General features: G+C 34.7%; 2 protein-coding genes across 5 annotated transcripts in view; one reads left to right on the plus strand and one right to left on the minus strand.

Moving 5' to 3' along the window:
- Col4a6 (collagen type IV alpha 6 chain) overlaps positions 1–9,104 on the minus strand; it is a 381,091-nt gene extending 371,987 nt beyond the window's left edge. For all 3 annotated transcript variants that reach the window (XM_013150206.3, XM_013150205.3, XM_063246264.1), the window contains exons 1-2: positions 8,882–9,104; positions 8,633–8,684 (exon numbers count right to left, since the gene is read on the minus strand). In XM_013150206.3, the coding sequence (XP_013005660.1) occupies positions 8,633–8,684; positions 8,882–8,892 (63 nt within the window). In that variant the 5' untranslated portion in view covers positions 8,893–9,104. The remainder of the gene's footprint in view (positions 1–8,632; positions 8,685–8,881) is intronic.
- Positions 9,105–10,357: 1,253 nt separating this feature from the next.
- Col4a5 (collagen type IV alpha 5 chain) overlaps positions 10,358–17,298 on the plus strand; it is a 230,895-nt gene continuing 223,954 nt past the window's right edge. Inside the window, exons 1-2 of one of the 2 annotated variants that reach the window (XM_063246265.1) lie at positions 10,358–10,526; positions 10,609–10,829. In XM_063246265.1, the coding sequence (XP_063102335.1) occupies positions 10,749–10,829 (81 nt within the window). In that variant the 5' untranslated portion in view covers positions 10,358–10,526; positions 10,609–10,748. The remainder of the gene's footprint in view (positions 10,527–10,608; positions 10,830–17,298) is intronic. The other variant, XM_063246266.1, reaches the window with a different exon arrangement.

The raw sequence follows: 17,298 nt of genomic DNA on the forward strand, positions 1-17,298 counted from the left end.
AATACTATTTGACCTAACTCTATATTGCTTGGTAATATTCACAAAAGTAATCCAGAAACCATACCTTGGTGATACATGCATTTCCATGTTTAAAGCACCACAATTCATAGTAGTTAAGCTTTGGAAACAGCCTAAATGCCAATCAACAGGTGAGTACATTAAAAAAATGACATATGTATGATGGGGTATTATTAAGCCATAAATAATTAAATGATGTCATTTCCAGAAAGATGGGTGGAATTTAAAACCATCACGCTAGGTGAAATAAGCAGACTCAGAAAGTTAAACATCCTATGCTTTCATTTATATGAGGAACTTAAAAAATAAATACATGAATAACAGAGATGGTAGAAAATTAGAAGGAAAACGAAGGTAGAGTCTGGGAGACTGGGAAGGAAATGGGAGGAGGAAAGGGATAAGAATGTAAGGAATTGAAGATGATCAAGATTACGTATATTATACATATGTATATATATATATATATATATATATATATATGTATGTATACATATACACAACAATTATCCAAAATAAATATTGCCATTTTGTACTATAAACATGCATTAATACAAAGCATAAACTTTTTAAAAAATGAGAAGACATTTAACTTTATATATCAGACCCAACCCCAATACAAATCCATCTGCCTTCTTGGCAGGAACATACATTCTGGGATCAGACTTGGAAGAGTAGACTCTACAGGAATCTTGCTACTTTAATTTTTCTCTTATGGATTTTACTCTTGACATCCCATTGGGTTAGTGTGTTTTGTTTTGCCATTTATTTTTATTTTTGTTGTTGTTGGGGTTTTTTGGTGTGTTTTTGCCTTTTTTTCTCTCTGTTCTGTTTTTTAGTGTTTTATTTTTCTTTTTAGGTTTGCTAGTTTTTCCATATGTTTGATTATTTTTGTTTCCTTTTTTCATCTGTCTTCTTTTCTCCTCTTATTTTTCCTTTTCCTTGTCTGTTGTGCCTTCTTTTCCTTCTCATTCACAATTTGAATCTCTGAACTTTCCCTTTGTATTGTTCCACTAGTCCTCATCCTCTCTTTCATCAACTGTCTCTTTTGACTTTATGAAACATTCATATGGGTTCAAGAAACATTGTCTCCTCCATTTCTTGTTCATTTTAATACTCCTAGGCTTTCTCTTCCAACCCCTCCCTCCTGTATCTTATAATTATCCAAAACTTGAATGAGTATCATTTGCCCACCAATTTTGGTTATGCTATATTTAACCCTATTCATCTCACCATTCTATGCCCTACTTATCAAACCACCCCAACAGGGTAAACTCACCTTACTGTGTGGAAAAATGATGCATACAAATTCCTGGTATAATTTGGATTATATTACATAATCATAGAATTTTCTTCTACAGTTACAGATATAAGGCTAAAAGTTATCACACTTTGTCAGTAGCCAAGTTGTCCTTGAATCTATTGTTATTACTAACTATACTACTTCAACCAGGATGTCACACCTCTTATAATCAGTTTTTCTCCCCCATATGAAAAAGCTGAGATTGCAAGTAGCTATAGTCGCTGCTGTAATCCAGTACCAGAATAATGGTTTGTGAGGCAAAAACATAGCAACACCACATTCTGAGTATATTGCAAGTTCCTGGGTACACAGAAAGGCCAAGAATCACCTTTATCTAGAAGACAGCCTTAAGGAATACACATCAACTAGGAAAGCCTCAAAACTAGGAATAAAACCATAAAACATAAGGAATCTATGAGCATCAAGACAAAAAACATGACAAAACTTTAAAAAACAGAAAATGAGAAGAAGAATGAGCGAAACGCAACCTGAAATGCCCAGTACACCCAGAACAAGCCCTGAGCACCAAGAGACATAGAAAATCAGAAGCCACCACTGGAACTCTCTGAAATTATAGCAGCAGAAGTAAACAACAAATGAAAGAGGCCACAGAAAAGGTAATATATAAAGCAAAAAAAGGAGAAATTACAATCAAAATGAAAAAAAATTAAAGCAGGAAAAAAATAACAAAATAGAACAGGTTAGGAAAATGATGGAAACCATGAATACCCAAAACAAACAAGAAATAGAATCAATGAAATAAATCTAAACAGAGATCCAGGAAAATAAAAACTCCATTGAAACTATACATATCAGATTAATTGAAGGCGAGGGTAGACTATCAGACCTAGAGTACAAGAATGTGACTAAAGATTAGGAAAAGACAGGTATCCAAAAATTTCAAGAGACCAGGAAAAATCATTCCATCAGTTACAAGATGAAGTAAAGAATAAGAAAGTAAGATCAATTGGAGTCACTGAGAAAGCTGGAGAATGTGTAAATACTATTGAAAATTCTTCATAGAAATAATGGAAGAAAACTACCTAAATATTGATAAAAATTTAACATACAAATAAATGAAGCACATAGAAATTCAAATAGCCATGACCAAAATAAATGCTACATCATAGCATATAGTAATCAGGATTCCAGAAAACCAACACAAGAATCAAATATTAAATTCAGCTAGAAAAGAGAAACAAATCACCTATAAAGGAAAGTTCATCAGAATTATACCAGATTTTTCCACATAGACCCACAAATCAAAAAGAGCCTAGAGTGAGGCAGTCTTTAAACCAGACTGATGTATCCCAGAAAACTATTTTTCAAACTGAATGAAGAAATAAGACACATATCCTTGACAAAGACCAACTGAAGAAATTCAAGACCAGCCAACAAACCAGCACTTAAATTTGCCAAATGAAAGAGTGTGTATTTTATCTTGGAAGGAAGCTTTAAAGTCCACAAAATTTTAAATCATTAGATAACATAATTTGATTTGTTGTTAGTAAAATAACTCTAGTGGTGTAGAGATTAGGAAGGAGTCAAGGGTTTGCAAGTTATGATAAGGTTTGAAATTAACAGAATATGAATGTAAAAGCCAGACTTAGTAGAATTTTGATAAAATCAATATAATGGACAGAGAAGGATGAAAATAATGAAGGTTTATGACTGAGTCTATAGTTTTTTGTTGAAACTGCGTAGATGGTGAAGAAAGCAATGATAAGAATGATTGCAATAGCTTGGAGTATCCATGAGAAACACTACAAAATACTTTCATAGTTAAATATACTGTTTTAGGTGCAATAAAAAATATTAACTACACTCTTCAGCTTAGTGTTTATTCTGAACTCCTGGTCCTCTTTTAAGTGATTGTGATATCTGTATCTGTATGTGTATCTGTATGTGTATCTGTATCTGTATCTGTATCTGTATCTGTATCTGTATCTGTATCTATATCTGTACCTCTACCTCTAGCTCTAGTTCCAGCTCCAGTTCTAGTTCCAGGTCTAACTCTAGCTCTTTCAATTCACTGATAGGTACAAAGACAGTAGGCAACTAGAAACACAGTTCTGGAGTTCAAAACAGCTGGAGACAGTGATCATTGAATGTACAGGAGGCAAGGTTAAAATCACTGAGGAGAGAGAATGGCAAAGGGTGAAGTGCTGACAAAAGTCATAATTTTAGGACCATGAAGTGAGGAAGAATGTAAGCTTTCTAACATGAAAGATCATGCTTAACTTGTTCACTGCCTCTAACACTTGAAATACAGTGGTTGCTCAATAAATATTTGTTGAATAAATAAAAGTTTCAGAAAAGCATTAGGGGAACCATGGGCTATAGTATTCTGGAAATCAAAGGGAAAAGGAAGATTCTGAATGATTGGAAAATGCCAAAAAGCACAGTAAAGGTGTCAAGCAGAATGGAATCTGCAAACAACAGTTATGGTTTGTCTGGATGACTCCCAAAGCCTCATACAGTTATGGGAGCAGGCCTTTCATAGGTAGCTGAATGTAGAGATTGTGATTGATTCTTTCTCTAGTGCTGGAATTGGACCTGTATCCCTAGGGTGGGTAGCCTGTCCAATATAAGGGAGTAAAAGAGGTTTTCTCCTGTCCCTTTTTTTCTTATTGGTTTTGCTGTCTTCCGCTGCCATGAACTGTTGTCCTGTCATGCCACCCTGCTTTGGATTTAGCTGATTATAGACTGAAACCTCTACAAACTGTGAGCTAAATAAATCTTTCCTCCCTTAATTTGGAATGTTTTATATTTTATCTCAACAATGAGAAAAGAAACTGAAACAAACCCAGGCAGTTATGCAGCCATTAGTAGACTGAAATAGGGCAGTAATGGTGTAGATTCAATATAGACTGTAGCTGGGGAAGGGTTAATGGCTGTAGAGATGAGTAGGCAAAACAGTGGTCAAGAATGTGGTTGTAATCTATTAACTGGTGATTTCTTACTGTTTTTTTTTTTTGTAGTTCTGTATTACTTGTACCCTTACACTGCTTTGTTTTGTTTTGTTTTTTCTCTTTTTTCTTTTAAATAAAATTAAAAAAAAGAATGTGGTTGTAAAGTATTCAAAGGATTGAGAGTTACTAAAGTAAATGAAATGATAATTTGTTTTTCTATTTTTTGTTCCTTCATTTTGGTTTTTGAGATGGGATGTCACTATGTAGTCCAGGGGAGCCTCAAATTTGCTATATAAACCAGGCTGCCTTGAAACTCCTAATCCTCCAGCCTCAGCCTCAGGAGGACCAGGAGTATAGACTGTGCCACTATAGACAGCCAGGTTTTTGATTTTGAAATGTTTTTATAATGGTGATTTCAATATTATTTGTATGAGAAAAAAAGGAAGCCTGAGAGGAAAAACAGATTAAAGAGTTAAAAGAAAGGTGAATAATTTTTCCTGGTTAGTTTTTCGATCACCATTTTGTCTTGTGCATGTTTATTGTGGCTTGAATTTATATTTAGTTAAGCTTGAAAACAAGTTAAAGTGTTATGATATGACTCACTGAGACATTCAGTAAGGTAAAATCCATTTAATAATTTAATATAGCTTAGTACATTTCTAATATGTTCTTTCTATGTATATGTATACATATATTATCATCTATACTCCAAATTAATACACCAAATATGGAGGTGAAATTGTGAAATTATCTATACAATTTAAATAAACAGCAAATAATATGTATTATTAATTTGAGTCAATCATTTTTATTTTATTATAGTAAGGTGATTATAGCAATAGTGTACTTTTCTCCTGTGATTTGGCTTGTCAGAGTTTATAGAATATATGGGCATATTTTCCAGAGACTCTATAATTGTGACTAAAACTAAAAGATTGCTGGCTGTTGTAGTCAAAACAAGTCCTTTCCTGCCTGGACCAACCATAGAAAGTGACAATTTGTTTATTGTAAAGACAAACTGTTTAAATTTGGGGTTCTTGTGCATGCCAAGGATTATTTTGGCAGTTTAGAGAAGCCTATTGGCTTCTTTTTAGAGCAATATTCTTGAACTGAGCAGATAGCTTTGTATTTGAGTATATGCTTAGGCATGTGTGAAGCCCTGAATTTGATCCCCAGGATTGCAAAAAAAATTTTCCTTAAATGCATACAAAAAAAAATCATAGCATTACAATGGAAAACAGCTATATTCAAGTACAACTATCAAAATACCTAATAAATTTGATATGGTAACACAGTTCTTTAGTAATGCACTAAATTACTCTCTGTTCTTATCTTTTTTTTAAAATTTTTTTAAAAGGGCTGGAGTCTCTGTTCTTATCTTAAAGTATTTATATTTGTTTATTATAGTTGTGGTGTTAATAATATATTCTTATTCAGGCATTGTCTATGTGTATAGTCATTTGATGATTTACTTGATGGTATACTCATACATCTTCATCAGTATCCTTGGTCATCTCATAGATATCCTATACTTGCATACATATAAATATATATGTTAGATAGTCCAATAATTTATGGTTATTCAGTATATTTACTAGCAGGCAAAGCAGAAGACAACTTTAATAATTCACAGAGACACAGTCCCAAGCAAGAAATATTCCTCTTGATCTTTAAAGTAAGAAGGCATTTTCTCCATCTCTGTATCCTTTTAACATGTTGTTCAAGCTTTGATGACTGCTGTAATGACCAGGAAACTCATAGTGGAAAGTACCAACCTGGACAAGTTACAACTTTAAGAAACTGGTATTTCAGTCAGATTTTGACTTGCTTATGGCTAAATGCCCATTATCTATGTTTTCTGAAGAAAAAAAAAAAGATATATTTGCTTCCTTTACCCTCCTTGCCACCCAAAAAAGTTTTCCACTAGGATTTTTACTTTAAGTATACTTGGTTGTATTTGAGTCTTTTATGAAAGCACATTCTGATAGGGACAAAGTGAAAGGAAAACATAAGGACCCTGACTAATTGGGCAGTTGGGTGCTTAACTAAAGATGATTCAGGATATCCTGAAACCCCACAATCTATGTTATTCAGACAAGTTACAGATATTTCACTTGAGTGAAGATCATCACTCCTTTAAAAGAAATGTAGTGGAAATTTTTGCTAAATCCTGAATTCAGTATTTAGCTTTTCTGTTTCTTTATATGACTGTTATATAAATTCTAAAAAATTGCTCAAAAGCATCTAAATAATCCTATTTATAAACACTTTCTCACAATGAAATGCTGCAGAGTTCCTGACTACTTTAGTTATGTAAATTAGTATTGCTTAAAGTACAGAAAAATCAAATATCTTAAAACTGTCTGAAACATGAAAAACATTTTGTAAGATAAACTGGAAATTGAGAATAGAAGACAAGTGTCAAATACTACAGATGAGAGTCCAGTTCAAAGGCTGTAAAAGAAAATAAAAAAGAAAAACTTCCACTTGAGAATGTTATCTTCTGTCACGACTGTCTTTCTCTGCTATTTTCCAAAATACTAAAAAATTTAAAAATCCTTACAACAAGAAGACATTGTATGAAATTAAACAACAATGAGGTAAACCGCTCTGCACTTAAGGGAAAATATAAACTATTATTATTGAATCTCAAGGTTTCTTTTAGTCTTCTTGTGGTCATTAACACTGACATTGCAGAACATTGTAAAAAATGATTTCAGAGACTCATTTATAATCCCTGGAAAAACCTAAAACATCATTCTCCACCATATGGAGGCATGCAGTATCTAGGAAGTTTTCAGCTATCTAGAATGATCTGTGGTGCTTTTCTCAAAAGTATGATGAATAAGATAAGGCAGATCAAAAAGTAAAGCTTATGTTGAGAGATACTTTTTGCCCAAGGATGACATATTTATAAGTGGCAAGATTTCAGGTCAAATTGTAAACTAATTAACCTCAGCACATTTATTTATTTATTTATTTTTGTGCCAGGGATTGAACTCACTACCTTGAGCTTGCCATGCAGGTGCTGAGGCCACTGAACTAAAACCCTGGCAAACTTCAGCACTTTTTATAAATGCAGTATTGAACCTCGAGGTAATACATCAGTAGAATACTGGAACAATCATCTGGAAAAGTGTATAAAGCCTAACATCATCATTTCTGCTTTCAAAATCTAGAATATATTTGAGAGTGGTGTTCTGGATTATGATGTCTCAGAATTTTAAAATTCTAAGCTTTCTGGCATTATCCTTACTTCATATGAGTAACCATCTCACCTTATTCTGATATTTTCTTATAAAGACATCATACACCAAGTTACAGGAATCCATTTTTTCATAAATGTATTGGGCAGTTTTATAAAGTTGAATTAAGCATGGTTCCGAAAATTATATTTTAAAATATTTATAAATAGAGCCAATTGGTTAAAACTATCAAAACTCACTAGATAAACATTTGAAATATAATTGGTCTTCTACACAGTAAATGACTTTGTCTATCCTTAAGAGTTTTTTAAATATAGCAGTGTAATAGTACTCAACAGTTGAACAACTTCATATTTGAACTCAACAGTTAAGTTTACCTATGCCAGTGTATTACCCAATATAACTAGAAAACTGTAGCATTTCTGATTATTTGGGTCACTCTATCTTTGTGAAATTATCCTAGAAATTTCACTGAAGGTTTTGCTTCTTTCTGGAATCCATTAAACTTTTTTTCAGCCAAATACCTAAAGAAATTCCTATGACTAAAGTCTCTGGATGATTTGATGGATGATATCCAAACAGCCTATAAATGTTAACTTTTAGAATTATTTTGTTGTTTTAAACACTAACTTTCTAAAGATGCAGAAAACCAGAAAAAAAGGAAACATCAATTAGAAACTGAACACCGCCTAGTTATATCAGTCAGTTCCTGTCACTGTCCGTAGACTTCCAAGCAAAATATTAAGTTTAATGAATGTAATATTTACAGCACTTTCAAGTCCCACTTTTGGTGCTGTCTTCTCACTGTTAAGGTTATGTGCCAATTCATGCTCTTGTAGAATGAAGAAAATTAGGTTTCTTCTGCTTTGCAGATTGATGTAGAGTAAGGCTTCAGACATCAGTCATTTTAAGTTATACAGAATAGGCTCAGAAATGTGTAAATCTTGTAGCTTTTATTTTTATTTCTCTAACCTGTTACGGAGTTTTAGGACAGGAGGATAGCTGGGTCCCAAAGGCAATAGACAAACATTGATCTCGCTATTGCTTTCCAAGAACTCTATTAACTCCCATTACAAAGGAGAGTGATGTGAACTGAGTTTAGTGGTGTAACTCTCTGTAACCCCTTAGACACACACAAGAGGGAGGGAAGAGGTGGGGGCCAAAAAAGCAGAAAATGGGGTCAGAAGAAGACTCACCGCTTCTGCCAGTTCCTCCATCAGGCACAAGGAAACCAGGAGTAACCACAACCTAAAGGGAGAAGGAGGGTGAGCATATGGGCTCTTTGGGCTTCAGGGTCCTGTGCCTGCCATTAGTCACCCAAACCATTTTGATGCCGGCTCCCACTTTCTTTGTAGTGACAGAAGTACAAATACAGTCCTGGCCTGCAAAGTAACCCAAAGTAGAAAAGAGGAGGGAAGCTGGAGTTCTGGGCAGCAACAGCTCACCCAGGGTACATGCTTGCTGCTCCTCGGGAGCTGGGTCCTGGGAGACTCTAAGCAGCTCCGCGGCGCTCTCTCATGGGGCTCGCTGATGTGCGGCTGCTTTCTTATTCAGGACAAAGTAAGGGGGCAAAGCGGCTCAATTTAGAAGCAAATAAAATCAGCTTCTAGATAAGAACTCAGCGGTGCCCGCTACAACTTGCAGCACTCAGGAGATAGTTCCAGGCGCCTGGAGAGAAAGGAATGTAGTGGGAAGGGGCGGAGCCTTCTCCTGTCAGTCATCCCCCCTCGGCAGCCAGTAGTCTTTCTCACTTTCAGCCACTTCTACACACGTTCCCAAGCGTCGCCACAACTTCACGCATAGGTCTCTAGAGACCTAAACAAGACTACTTAAACAACTGGGCATCAGATACTTCCATAAAGCACTGTTAACATTACACAGAGTTAGGCACACTAATACATAGATAGACCCAAAGGTGCCCTTGAACATAAGTCCAAATGCATACAGTAATTGACTGCAAACTAAGCACTTGGTAAGGGAAGGGTATTTATGGAGTTGTAAATCTACTTTCCGATCAATAGAACCTAGAGATGTATGGTTCTGCACAAAACAGATCCAAAATGTGAGTCTCTAAAGAAGTTAACACTAGAGACTGAGATAAGAAAAATATTTCAAATAATTCTTCAGCAAATTCCTGAAAGATCCTCCAGGGTCCACATGAATAGTTCTTGGGCCATTTGATATTTTAAAAAGAATCAATCAGAATTATCAAAGTAATGTTAGATTCAACTTCCATCAGCTACATACACATATTTCCAATTAAGTTTTGTGTTCATTCTGAAGAAAACTGACTAATGCTATTAAATTCTCTGCTATAAATCCTTCTGAAATACAACAGTCAATACCTTTAATAGTAGTTCAAGGGGGGAGGTAAATATTGTGGCACACAACATACCTGAGTAAAAAGATGTGACCGTATTACACATAACATTCAATCATATAATAATTGCTAACCTGGAGAATGCTTCCTAATCTTATACATGTATCACACACATACTCACATATATTTTTATTTTTGTCTCCATTTATAAGTATAGATTTCCAATATTTTCAAATCTTATGCTTGTGTATAGAAACGTTGCCCAGCGAGCACTTGGAAGACAGAAAAGACCCTTAACCCAGAGAGCAGTCACCAAAATTTGTTTCTAATGATTAACAATAAAAGTGCAATCTTTCTTCCTGAGATTCGTCCGCTTAAAAAGTAGTCCCAGGTTAGGTCTATTTGTTATTGGCTTGATGCTCACATGAAGAACAGCAGAACGGAGCAGTAAAGAGTAGACTCAACGTGAGGTGCAAATGAACAAAAAGAAAGGCTTCCTGGTTGGACTCATAATAGTCCACTAGTCTAGAAGTTTCCCCCCTCCAAATAACTGAGCGTCACTCCCTCACAGGTTGCTAGTGCAGACTAAAGCTGTGGCGGAGTGATACTGAAATTCCCCTGTGCTGGCGTGGAGGGATCAGTGAGGAACGCTGAGGGGATGAGACGGAGGAAAGTAGATCTGTGGGACTTGAGTGAGGAAAAAGTTTGCAAGTCTGAACGGAAGGGAAAGGTGCTCCCGAGAGACGGGCTTTGGGGAGCAAAAGGAGGAGGTGAGCACAGCTACTTCTTTTTCTTTTTATTTTTTTCTGCTCTACTCTTAAAAAGCTTCTTTTTTTTTTTTTTCCACCCAAGAAGACCGGCACAATTGGAACACCCGCTGACCCACTCTGGCTCAAGCTTTCTCTCAATAAATCCTCAAGATTATGTCAGTCGGTCAGAGTCAGCCAGGGACTTCATGCTGGTGCTGAAGGAGCTGCAGGAGCTGGGGAAGAATGAAACTGCGTGGAGTCAGTCTGGCTGCCGGCTTGTTCTCACTGGCCCTGAGTCTTTGGGGGCAGCCGGCAGAGGCTGCGGTAAGTCCTCCCCCAGTCCGAATCACCGCACACTCGCGCTGAAATCACTTCTTGTCCTTTTACTTCTTTTTCTCCTTGACCTTCGCTAGGGAACTCAGATTTGCTTTCAATTATTCAGGCGTAAATATTATTTACGACGCTGATAAGGCAAGCCTTCTAAAGCTCAAGGGAGAGTTTTAGGTGTTTAAAAATAGGGCCGCTTGCTTCTCTAAAGCTAGCTCTTCTGGGGCAGGAGCAGAGCCAGGGTGCAGGACTCATTAATTTCTCACTAGCCTCTGCTAAGTATTTAAAACTTTTCCTTCCCTCCGCCCTCGGGTGTGTCCCTGCCTAACCTTTTCACTACTTGTGTGCAGCCCACACACTCTTTCAACTTTGCCTATAGTTTAATATTTTAACTCTTCTAAAATAGTTCTTCTATCAAAGTGTTAAACTCCCGTTTGAAGTTCTCTTTTACTTTTTCCTTAAGCAATATGAATGTATCCCCGTTAGGTCAATATAGCTACTAACCTGCTTTCTTTCCCCCTTTGACAGCCTTGTTATACAAATGCTAAGGTAACATATTAGGAAGAATGAAACAAAGACAGATGGCTTCAGACTTTAGCTTTTATTTTTCTCCTTTTTTCAAGTTATGGGCTCTTGTTTCCTTTTTTTTTTTTTTTTAATTCTAAAAGGCACTGGAATAAATCTAGTATTTGTCCATCACCCATTTAAGAACTAAACTTCACCAAATTAAAAGAAAAGAATTGTGTGTTTTCAAAGGAGAATGTGCATTCTAAATTAAAAGGACCAGTGAGAAGAAGGTACCTGTGAAGGGACAGAGGTAAAATTCCACTTGATTTTAAGAATGTAGAATTAAAGCGTCGATATATCTTTCAAAGGGTATCAGGGTATTCTCATTCCTTGTCTTTCTGATAAGAGGGCAGATACAGGGGAATGAGTAGCTTTGCCACTAGCCTGAAGCCTATCACCCTTAATTTCACTGAACCTCTAAAGAATAAGTCTGACAAATTATTTAAATTTTGTAATTGAGTAATCATAATGGGGGGTTTAAAAATACTTTAATATGATATTATGGTTTAGGCCTTCACATGGTTGGGTGACTCAATTTGTTATGTGCAGCTGCTATGTTATAGCTTAACGGGGTCCACTGTTAAGTAAGTGTAGTTTCCCTATAGTACTTAGCTCACCTCACATCACATCTTTCTAACATCTTTCATCAAGTGTGTACTCAAAATACACTAACTTTTATATTTTATACACTAACTTTTATTTTATGATCGTGGCAAATATACTGAAAAGTCATGTATATCTAATATTTTAATTTATGCATTGCATAATTTTCCATCATCCAAGTAGGTAAATGATTTACAAGAGCTATTTCATGCTCAACATCTCTAATGGATAAGGTTTAGCCAGTCAATAGGGTTACACACTGTAGGATTAAGTTACAGTTGTGCTGTTGAAAATAGTTCTTTTTGAGACCCACTTGGTACCTACTCCTCAGGTATTTGGCTGAGGGGAAACGATTTTGTGAAAGATTCATTAAATATTTTTCTTTTTTGATCTTGCTGTTAATAAATGTACAACTGATATGTACTATACAAGTGTGTATAACAGCAGTGCATGCCAATTCATATAAAGTCAATTTATGTTATGTTAAATGATTGATAGAATTTAGGAGCGAGTTTGTTTTCTTAGATTTCTAAAGTAACAGTTGAATGTTCATGAAGTAAAGCACATTTTTCCCATTTTCTTCTTATATAATTTTAAAGAACAGCTTAATTCCATTTTTCCTATCAAAATACAGTGCCTCTGTTAAAACGAGGGATTTATTTTTCCTGCTTCACACATCAGTAGTTAAGATGAATGTTTTAATCATCTCAAAAATATGAATGGTATCTCTTCTCCATACCGTGCCAGGGATATTGGTGACCTTATTCAAAGTAATATTGGATAGTAGTGGAGCTAATAGTTAACTGAAGTAGTCTAGTATAGAGACTCTTATATTACAAAGTGCATTCCTACTTAAACTGCTTTCCTTTTCCATGGTTATATAGATTCCTTTACCTTTTTGTTGCTGTTATTGTTGTTCTGGTACCAGGGATCAAACTCACGACCTCATGCTTGCTTGACAGGTGTTTATGCCACTGAGCTAAATCCCTAGCTTTACATTTCTTTATCTTGAACTCCTCCAAAATTTGGGTATCACAGTTATGTGGAAGATTTTTTTAGATAACGAGTTCATTAGGTGAAATAAACTATTCCTGTAAATTAAAAGGTTAGCACAAGACTTTAGTACCTGTTGGTTGAAAAAGTCATTTCTAGCAATTGAAATGGAGTATTTTCATGTAAAGATAATTACACTTGTACAGACTCATTTGACACAAGGATATGTACTTAGATACATTTATAGTATTAAAAATTATATTACTTCTACAGAAATATTACTAAATTGTTTTTTGCCCAGTAGGGTGGACAGTTTATGACAATATAAATGAACCATGCGCCTGGTGACCAATGGTAAAACTTCATCAAAGACAGGAGTTTGCTTGGTGGCCATGAAATAACTATTTTTCCATGAAGTATACTGCTCCAAAGGAAGAATTTGCCATCGTTGTCTTCATTATCATTGTAGTTTTCACTTTGTTTATTATGTACATGACACTGTGCTGTGAGTACAGTAATGTATATTATATTTATTTGTGTATGTGTGTGTGTGGTACTGGAGATTGAACCTAAAGCTTCATATATGCTAATCAATTGCTCTTCCAAGTTTTCACAACACATGTATGAGGTACATACTGTTATTTGCACTTTACAGATAAGAAAACTAAAAATCATAGAGGTTTCATAAAGCATTAGCAATAAGTTATAGAGCTAGAAAATGTGAATTCCGATAACTTGATTCTAGATTTCTTGCCTTTACCAACTGTCCTGTAGTGCCTCCTTTTTGTGCAATCTATAGAGATTTATTTAAGGTTCACTGTGTAGATCACTGCTACTAATTTTTTTGAGAAAAAGGGTGCAATAGAAATAATGAGGGTTATACATTTAGCCAGCTTTAGGAGAAGCAGCATAGCATAATGAAAAGAGCTTTGGATTTAAAAAGAACAGAATTTGATCTCTGTATCTGTATCTGTTAAAAGTGAAGTAATTTTATAAAATCTACAACCAGTCGCTGCTGCAGATTGTATGATTTTATGCAATCACAATATATATAAAGTTAAGTTTGCAGGGCGTGGTGGCACTCTCTGTAATTACAGTACTCTGAGAATCTGTGACAGGAGCATGCAAGTTCAAGAGTAGCCTGGAAAACTTAGGGAGAACCTTTCTCCAAATAAAAAAATAAAAATAGGTCAGGGATACACCTCAGTGCAAAGAGCCTGAGTTCAATCCCAAGTATAAGAGAAAAAGTAAATATTTTGAGAAATATTTGCCTTATGTTTAATTACTAAGTTTCTACAGTAATTCCCTTATGCTGAACTTTTCAGGAATGTGTCTGTTGTAAAAAAGCAGGGTATGTGGGCATGGAAGCACATTTTTGCCTGAAATACTCACTTTGATATTGTGTTTTTATCAGTTTACCTGCTCTGGTTCTGGTCACTCAAATACCTGTGTATCTTTAGCCTTGTTCATCTTTTTTATGTATCAGTATGTATCTGTTCTGGAACTGTATAAGAGTGTATGCTTTTTCTTGTGTTTTTATTTGGCTGTTGATTTCTGTATATGCAAGACACAAACAAAACTCTTTACCTTGAGTTAAATTAGATAACTTGGTTACAATAATGTCTGCAGGATTTATCTGCTATAACATCATTATTTCTGACTTTTGTATTTACAGAATGAGCAGGTCTGTCAAGACTATACAAGGCAATATTGTAAGACAGTGCAAACAATATATTTCTCATCATACATTCATTTGTTCACTAATTTTATCATCTATTGGTGATTCTAGGTTAAATAATTATTGCAGTAATATTTACCAAATGGTGTTTTAAATTCTTATATTCTACATTAACTACTTAATTGAATTTTACTGTATAACTTTCTTCTCCAGTATTAATTTTTAAATTATTTTTCTATTTATATTTGTCTGCTCACTGGCTTATAGTAATAGAGAGTTGATGAATATTTGTTTAACATATGGAGTATAATTAAGGATAATCTTTTTATAGATTTTGTTTTGGCTGAAATTACTCCAGATTTGGCTAGCAGACATTCCTTCAACTGGCTTTAATGTATTTTCAGTGTTTCAGTGTTTCAGTATTTCAGTATTTTCCATCATGTTTTTCAACATTTCTGAGACAGGATCTCAGTATGTATCCAAGCTGGTCTTGAATTTTCTCTGTAGCCCAGGATGGCCTCAAACTTTTGATCTTCCTGCTTCCCAAGAGCTAGGATTACAGGAAGTTGCCACCGTGTGTTGTTGTATTCCTATTATTGTTTGAGCACCCTCTTGTTTTCTAGTAGCACAAAATGAGCTAAGCTCATTTCTACTGTTCTTGTTCCAGTCCTGGAATCAGCCATTTCTCTAAAGAACTCTAATTTATTTCATTAAATAATGGTATTTAGAAACCAATATCTGAGTGCGAGGCATACTCATTGCCGTAGTGGTATCATGGGCCTCTAGCTCTTCTCAGCACACAGAACTAGCAATACATCTCTGATTGTAGTCCAAAACCACTAAATATATACATGTATTTCATGTAGTAGAATCTTGCCATTTTCTGATATATCTACTCAGACAAGTTTCATGGTTTTTTTGTGGTATTATTCAGAGTCTTTAAAACTTGGCTTCTGGACTCAGGTCCAGAATTTGACTTTCAACCAAGTAGTGACCTCTGAGCCTTAATTTATTCATCGGAAAAGGGGGAAATAATACCAATTTCATAGATCATTGTGAGGGTAAAATGAGAATTTATGTAAGAAATTTCATAAGAGTAAACATTACATTATTGTTGTTACAAACTATTTATCCACTTGCTACTGCCTTTTATTTTGTGGTACTGGTAATCAGATTCCGGGTCTGTCACATACCACACAAGTGCTCCACCACTCAATTACATACCCAACCTCGCCATTTTTGTTTATTTTTCTTTTCTTTTCTTTTGTGTGTGTATACATGCACACACGCTGAAGATTAAACCTGTTCTAATACTGAGCTATAATCTAGCCCCTTGAATTGCTATTTTTTGCTACGTTCATTCTTTACCTGATTTCGAAGGTCAGTTGTGATCTTTGCACTCATCCAACCTTTTTCATTACATTATCCAGCCAAGTTGAGCTTTCCTATAATGCTTTGAATGCTGTGCACATTTGGGGTTTTTCATGTTAGTTAGGATACTGTGGATCCAAGTCTTTGCTGAGTATCAATATAATGTTTACACTTGTTCAGCAAATCCTAAGTGTTCAATAATTATGTTTATATATTTTTTCTGTTTCTACCCTTATGGATGTATACAATCCACAAAATTGTTTTGTACTGGACATTTATGGATAAAAGTGACTAAGAATGATTCCCCACCTTCAGGGAGTATATACACTAGGAAGACTAGATTAAAAAATCTTATGAAACTTTCCATTACTTTTGCATTTATTTGTACCTTTATTTCAACATCTCTACTACTTAGCATCTCTTAGTTTAGTATCTACATGTATTTCTCCTACTTTAGTATTTGTGTATTCAGATTTTATTTAATGAGACTGTCTCTGTTCTTTTTATTATAGATTAACTCAAATCAATATGTGTAGGTATATTGTTTGTTCATTTAATAAGTTTACATAGTGATTTTGCCTGGCGCGTGTTTCCTTGAACTTTCTTATTTTATATTTTTTTAATTTTTAAAGCCATTACCACTTTCTTCATGAGGATTAATGGATTAACAGCTATCAGTATTTTAAAAATCTTTGACATATTCACTAAGCTGTAATATTTGGAAAGCTTATTGCATAATTTATGGCATTTTTTTTAGTGGTTGCTTTAAAACTTGATAGTTAAATAATACTTTCACTTTTCAGAACTTTTTAAAATTAAAAATAATTTAACTGTTACATAAAATTGTATGTATTTATGGAGTACTATTTGAAGTTTTGGTACATATATATTTTGTGTAATGTTTAAATAAGTTTTTTTTTTTTTGTCTTTTTCCTTTTTATCGGTACTGGGGATCAAACTCACGACTGCCTGCTTGCAAGGCAGGTGCTTATGCCGCTGAGCTAGATCCCCAGCCCCATTTAAATAAGTTTTAATTTCAGATATTTATCATTTCTTTGTGATGTAAACATTTAAAAATTTTTTTAGCATTTTGAAATGTATATCATAATTATCTATAGTCACCATAGAGTACAATTTCACACTAAATTTCCTTTTCCTATTTAATTGTAACTTAAGTACCTATTTATCAGCCTTTCCTCATGTCACTCTGTCTTCTAATCTCCCAATCTCTGGTAGCCATCACTGAACTCTCAA

This window comes from Cavia porcellus, unplaced genomic scaffold (genome assembly GCF_034190915.1).
Source record: "Cavia porcellus strain 051 isolate PalLab524CR breed Dunkin Hartley unplaced genomic scaffold, mCavPor4.1 scaffold_3, whole genome shotgun sequence".
Taxonomy (NCBI): Eukaryota; Metazoa; Chordata; class Mammalia; order Rodentia; family Caviidae; genus Cavia; species Cavia porcellus.